Below are 6,188 nucleotides of genomic sequence, written 5' to 3' on the forward strand. Positions count from 1 at the left end.
AATTAGATTTTTAGTTGATGCACATATACCCTTAGACACGGTATGTGATTCGTCACAGTTACAGGATTTTCATTATCATAACGGCCCTCTACGACAGTGGTTCTCAAACTTTTCGTAATCAAGGACCCCTTTTAGAAAGCAAATTTTCCAAGGACCCCCATTGCAAGTGTTTGCGGAAATAAAACTAAAAAAAAAAAAAATCATTTAAGATAGACATAAGTGCCCTTTTTATTCACCAACAGATTCAATTTGACAACATGTATATGTGTTTCTTTTCAACTGTACTGAAGTTTGGAGATTAAAAATTGCAAATTGTTTGCCTCCTGATAACACAGTAAGTCAATTTCCTCAAACAGGTTTGCTGCCAATTATTTAGTCTAAAACAGCATTATAAAATAAAATGCCTGAAAAAGCAATTGTAGACACAAAAAGTAGTTTGACAAATTTCAAAATTATTACCTTTTTCTAAAATATATTAAACTGGTTGAATTAATTGATTTATTAAAGGGTCATGAATTCTTTCACAATTTAATATAAACTCATCAAAGTCATCCAAATAATTATGGAAGAGAGATTATGTTTAATGACGTTCTACAATAAACAACATATCCTAGATATGTTCTATTGGCCAAATGAGGGAAGTCAAATGGCTTTTTCATTTTAATATTTTTGTAATTGCAAATGTAATTTCGAAAGTTGGGGATATAAGATTACTCATATGACATATGTTGAACACAATAGTTAAATCATAATAGCAAAATTATAATTGTTAAGAACATTAATTATAAACCAAGATTGCACACACATCGTACACACACTTGGTCACAATATTACATGTGCAGGCCAACTTTTCCTGTCGGCTCTTTCGCGCCTGCCATTTTAAAAAAAAACCGTAAAGTTTCTGCACGTAACAAAATGAACGCTTTCACGACTATGATACATTTTCGGACAATGTGGGAAAATGAACATCTCACAACATTTCAAATATAGAACACTGTACAATGAGAGTACACAATTCAACACACACGCTTCATTGTTTTGAACTATTGATCGTCTTTCTCATCGGTTCCCGTATCTGGAATGCTTGGCTCATCATTACATCCTCTTCTGCACCTTTTAGGTTTCTAACTCCGAGCCCCTTGTGGTATAACATAATAATGTATGTATTATTGTCTGTTGGAGTTGTGGGCACCGCCCCTAACATCCCCTGTTTCGGGAACATTTCGTTTGTTTTGTGCATGGGGAAATTGAGTGTGCTTGCGTGAGCGCGCATGTGGTTATGTGTGTGAGTGTATGCGTGTGTGCACGTGTTCCCAAGTTAACACTCTGTCTCGCTCGCTTTACTTCGGTAATCCCGCTGCCAACCTCCCATCTCCATCTCCATGCATCAGAACATCCAGGGGATTTGCCTGCCATTAAGAGATGGCTTTTTGCTCTGCGTGTGTGCGTGTGTGTGTGTGTGAGTGTGTGTGTGTGTGTGTGTGTGTCTGCGTGCGCGCGATCAAACACACTTTGCAGGAGAGAGGGAGGCTCAAATGCTGAAAGACTTTTACTGAGATATTGACATTGAGGCTGGCAGCAGAACAAGCTGGGGATGCACATTGGATGCTCAGCATGGATCCATTGATGTTTGTTTGGATGGTGACTTTTCATCATTTTTGTAATTATTCTACGCATGGACAAAACCGTCAGGAAAGGTCTACAGGTAGCTCCTCTGTATGACTTGAAATCCTTCCTAATGTCATTCTGATACCATTTTTGTTGGTCAGTCTACATGATAGTTGTTTTCCCCCCCCCCATGTCTTTTCAGAGCTGCCTTAATCCTGACATCTCCCTGATGACATTCGACAGTAATGACATTCATCGCTTTTACTGGTCAGTTCAAATATGTATATTAATTTATATTCTAAACAATAGTGCGCTAAATATATTTGAGGCTTTGTTTGAATTGCATGGTAGACTTTGTAAGGGCAAACTTCAGGACAATTTTCAGACACTATGATATATATATATATATATATATATATATATATATATATATATATATATATATATATATATATATATATATATATATATATATATATATATATATATATATATATATATATATATAACAAACATACTATTAGGATCATTATGGTAATGGGGCGAGTGGGAGGGTGTAATCAGTTGGGCATTAACTAGTTGCTTACAGCAGCCTTTGTTAACCAAGGTTGTAACACATTACTTTCATTTACAGAAACAAACAGACGGAACCAACGTCTGAATCCATCCGTGTTCAGAAACGGGCATTAAAATGAGATTTATTCTGTGTTAAGAATTTTTCAAGAGCTCCAGTTTGTATCATTTACTTACCTGAGTTATCTTATTTTTTAAATCTGCTCTTAATCTGGAAGGCCACACTGTATTTTCTGTTTACATTCTCCATTAGTCATTGAGCTCATAGCGCTGCCCGTGGTAACAAAGGTTGGTACCTTCTTGGTTTCAAGAAAAGAACGAGCAGACCGACCCAACGTTTGAGTGCATCCTTGCTCACACGCAGGCGCATTAAAGGGATAGTGTGTAAGATTTAGGTCGTTTTTCAGTACAGACAGCAGGAGGTGCTGCAGGTGCTGCATTTACCCTTGTCCGTAGCTATAACAAACATGGCCGCCTCCGGAGAAGTGCCACCCCCGATGTAATATAATTTAATGATAACTAGACCGATGATTATATTTAAAACATACTGTTGGATACTCTTGCATACACACTGTCCCTTTAAGGTGACACTTATTTTGTTTTAAGAATTCTTCAATGTTCAGTCATATCTTACTCTGAAAATGTGTGCTTTTAATCCGGAGGGAAGCGCTATAATTTCCGTTTCCTGTTTTTACCTTCCCGAAACTGATTGGCTGTCTCAGGTCACATTTTAGTCTCGTCGCACCAAACACGTCCTAGAGATGTCGCCCTATCACCCGATCACGCAAACGTCATTGATTGCATTTTTAAATGCGTCGCTTGTTACGGCGTCCACAGTCGATCTCAGCCAAGCATTATTTATTTTCCCAAACCACAGAGAGTCACAACATAAGGATGAAAGAGACCCCTGATCTAGATTGTTTGCCTCCACCCATAGAGGATGACTAAACTAAGAGGAGAAACAGGGTAAAATCCCAGCAGATACAGACAGTGGCAATAGTTAGCGTTGTGCGGCTTATCTCTACTCAGATGTTTCTTTTTCATAATCACCATCATTGTATCAATGGACTTTTTGGGACTGCATAACTGTCAATCAAACGTAGGTAAAAAACAAACTGCTTTGAGGGTCATGCCATTCCACAAACAAAATACTGCAGCATATACTACAATTTCCCAAAGTATGGCTCAGGGGACATTTGTGGCCCGTTGTCCATTTTAAAGCAGCCCAAAGATATTTGCTCCTAATGATCTGGATTTGGCTGGTGTCATCCTCAGTTTCCATGTTGTGCCTGCTGCCCCCGACGGCGCTGGCGCGCTGGGCATGCGCTCGAGCTTGTCCCCCATCCTGTTCTTGCACTCAAGAGAAGAGCTGCAGCGTGCTGTGCGACCGCTCCGGCCTCGCCGAGCTGCCCAAAGAGTTTCCCTGCGAGGCCTCGGCCATCAACCTGGACAAGAACCGACTCAAATTCCTGTCCGAACGAGCCTTTGGTACTCTGCCGTCCCTCAAGTCCCTCTCGCTGGACCACAACAACATCTCGTTCATCACCCCTGGAGCCTTCAAGGTCAGACTGACTTTGTTCCTAATCTTGAGAAACGTCAGTCGAGGATGAGAAAAAAAAAAGTGATTCTTGTTATTTCCTCCTTAATTTCTCTTTCCTAGTGGTCACAGCATCTTCTCTTATATTTTGCCTGTGTAGTGAACATCCAAACCTTTTCTTCCTCAGGGTCTTGCCAACTTGGTGGAATTGAAAATGGCACACAATGAGTACATCAGTTACCTTCACACGCGGACCTTCACAGGCCTCAAGAAACTGGTGCGCCTCGACCTGTCCGACTGCAATCTCTTCAACATCCCGGACCGGATCTTCATCGAGCAGACGGCGCTCAAGGAGCTGCTCTGCTTCCAGAACAAGTTCCGCAGAATCCCCGGCGCCATCCGGGGCATGGAAAACCTGACCCACATCTACCTGGAGAGGAGCAAGATTGAGGCGGTGGCCTACAACTCACTGCTGGGTCTGGGCAGCCTCAAGTAAGTCTCTGGCCTGGAATGGGACCATGTCATGGTTGGGATGGCCGACTGTTGGAATAACTTCAGCAACGGTGTTGACTTTGGTATAGTAGGGTTGGAAATCCTAGACCCAAATTTGGCCTGTTTTTCCACTCCCGGTTGTGTAGGCTAGGATGTCCTCTTGATGGTTGTTGGGGTTGGGTTTAGGGTTATCGCAGGGTTGCGGATTATCGCAATTATTGTATTCCTTATGATAAATATGGTCATGGGGTGAGTGGGAGGGTGGAAGCGGACGGAATCGGTTGCGGTGTTAGCAGCCAGATGAGTTGCTTACAGCAGCTTTTGTTAGCCATGGTTTTACCACATTATTTTATTAACAGAAGCAAGCAGACCCAACCAACGTCTGAATTTATCCGTATTTACAAACAGGGCCATTAAGATGAGATTTGTTCAGTGTAAATAATTCATGAAGCGCTCAAGTTTGTATTGTTTACTTACCTGTGTTATCTTATTTTGAAATATCTGCTATATTTCCTGATTACTTTTGCCGTTTGTCATTTTGCTTACAGTGGTGTTTGTGTTAGCCAATGTTGTTACAGTCTTGGTTACAAGAAAAGGAATAGCAGAATAACCCAACGTTTGAGTCCATCTTTGTTCACATGCAGGGCCATTAAGATGGCACTTATGTTAAGAATTCTTCAAGCGCTTTAGTTTTTAATTATGAGTTATACTTTACTTTGAAAATGCGTGCAATTAATCTGGAAGACCGTCCTACAATTTCATGATCTGTTTTTACCCAAACCGATTGGTGTCTTTCGTCATGTTCAGTGTTCCATGGCACCAAAACCACATGTCCTATTGATGTCGCCCTATCACCTAATCACACATATTTTATTGACTGCAATTCAAATGCGTCGCTTGTTACGCTGTCCACGTAGTCGATCTGAAGCAAGCATTATATATTTTCCCAAAGCACGGACCGCAACATAAGGATGAAACAGCCACGTTGCGGCTTCGGGGCCGCAGGTTGCAGACCCCTGACCTATACAATGACAATAAAGGCATTCTGTTCTATTCTATATTTTACTCAGTTTAGAATTATTCTAATGGTTAGAGATTGGGTTTAAGGTTAGGGTTTGTGTTGAGTTTGGAGTCAGGATGAGGGTAGCTTTGGGTAAGTCGGGTTGGGGTTTAAGTTATGTATTTCCCAAGTACTATCCGAACTCATCTTCGTTTGTAAAGCACAACCAGTAAAAACATCCATATCTACAACCACTTAAATCGTGCTGTCTTTGATAGAGAAGGTTGTTGATTCAGATTTCCAGGATTTTTTGAATGAGTTGGGACCCACCTTGATTCACAATTCACTTTGATTCATTTTTGGTTGGGATAAGAATTTCAATTTTACTTTTCTTTCACATTATAAAGATGTATGAAGAAAAAAAAAGCAATGCTGCAAATAGTAGAAACTTCTTGCTTCAACCTGATGTATTAGTAAAAATATGAACATTTAAGAATTGGAATCAGTATTTACATCATGCAGTTACATTAACCATGTATGTTTTATTGAAAATGGCCTGATCATAACAAAAAAATAATGTTTTAAATTCATTCTAACCACAAGGATGGTTTTGGAAAAAACACACTGTGTTCTCAGTATTGACCTGAGAAATCGTGCAGGTGACTTACAAAATAATTAAAAGCATTTCCATCCATTGGTTCATCAGTTCACACCCTGTTAAGGAAATTCACTCTTTTCAGTAGTCTCCACACTTGAAAGAACATAAGGCATAAAGTATTATGAATAAGATAAATTGCAGCAATCCATCTACATCCATCCATTGGAAAAAAAAATGTGTTGAAACGACCAGAAATTGTAAAGGAAGCCAATCTTTTGAGAAAACACAAATGGCTTTGTGTTCCTGCACACTGAGGTATTTGCAGTCCAGACTTTTATCGATTGAATGCCAACTTAGGGTTTGGGTTTACTTTTTGTTAG

The 6,188-nt window shown here is 40.0% G+C and overlaps 1 protein-coding gene across 2 annotated transcripts in view; it reads left to right on the plus strand.

The window, feature by feature from the left end:
* Positions 1–1,566: 1,566 nt before the first annotated feature.
* LOC148423108 (nyctalopin-like) overlaps positions 1,567–6,188 on the plus strand; it is a 6,842-nt gene continuing 2,220 nt past the window's right edge. The window contains exons 1-5 of one of the 2 annotated variants that reach the window (XM_088415567.1): positions 1,567–1,705; positions 1,811–1,875; positions 3,457–3,743; positions 3,906–3,995; positions 4,089–4,210. In XM_088415567.1, the coding sequence (XP_088271693.1) occupies positions 1,854–1,875; positions 3,457–3,743; positions 3,906–3,995; positions 4,089–4,210 (521 nt within the window). In that variant the 5' untranslated portion in view covers positions 1,567–1,705; positions 1,811–1,853. Of the gene's footprint in view, positions 1,706–1,810; positions 1,876–3,456; positions 3,744–3,905; positions 4,211–6,188 lie in introns of both variants that reach the window. The other variant, XM_088415566.1, reaches the window with a different exon arrangement.

Source organism: Hippichthys cyanospilos, chromosome 5 (genome assembly GCF_059441005.1).
Source record: "Hippichthys cyanospilos isolate Australia breed blue-spotted pipefish chromosome 5, RoL_Hcya_1.0, whole genome shotgun sequence".
In the NCBI taxonomy this organism is placed as follows: Eukaryota; Metazoa; Chordata; class Actinopteri; order Syngnathiformes; family Syngnathidae; genus Hippichthys; species Hippichthys cyanospilos.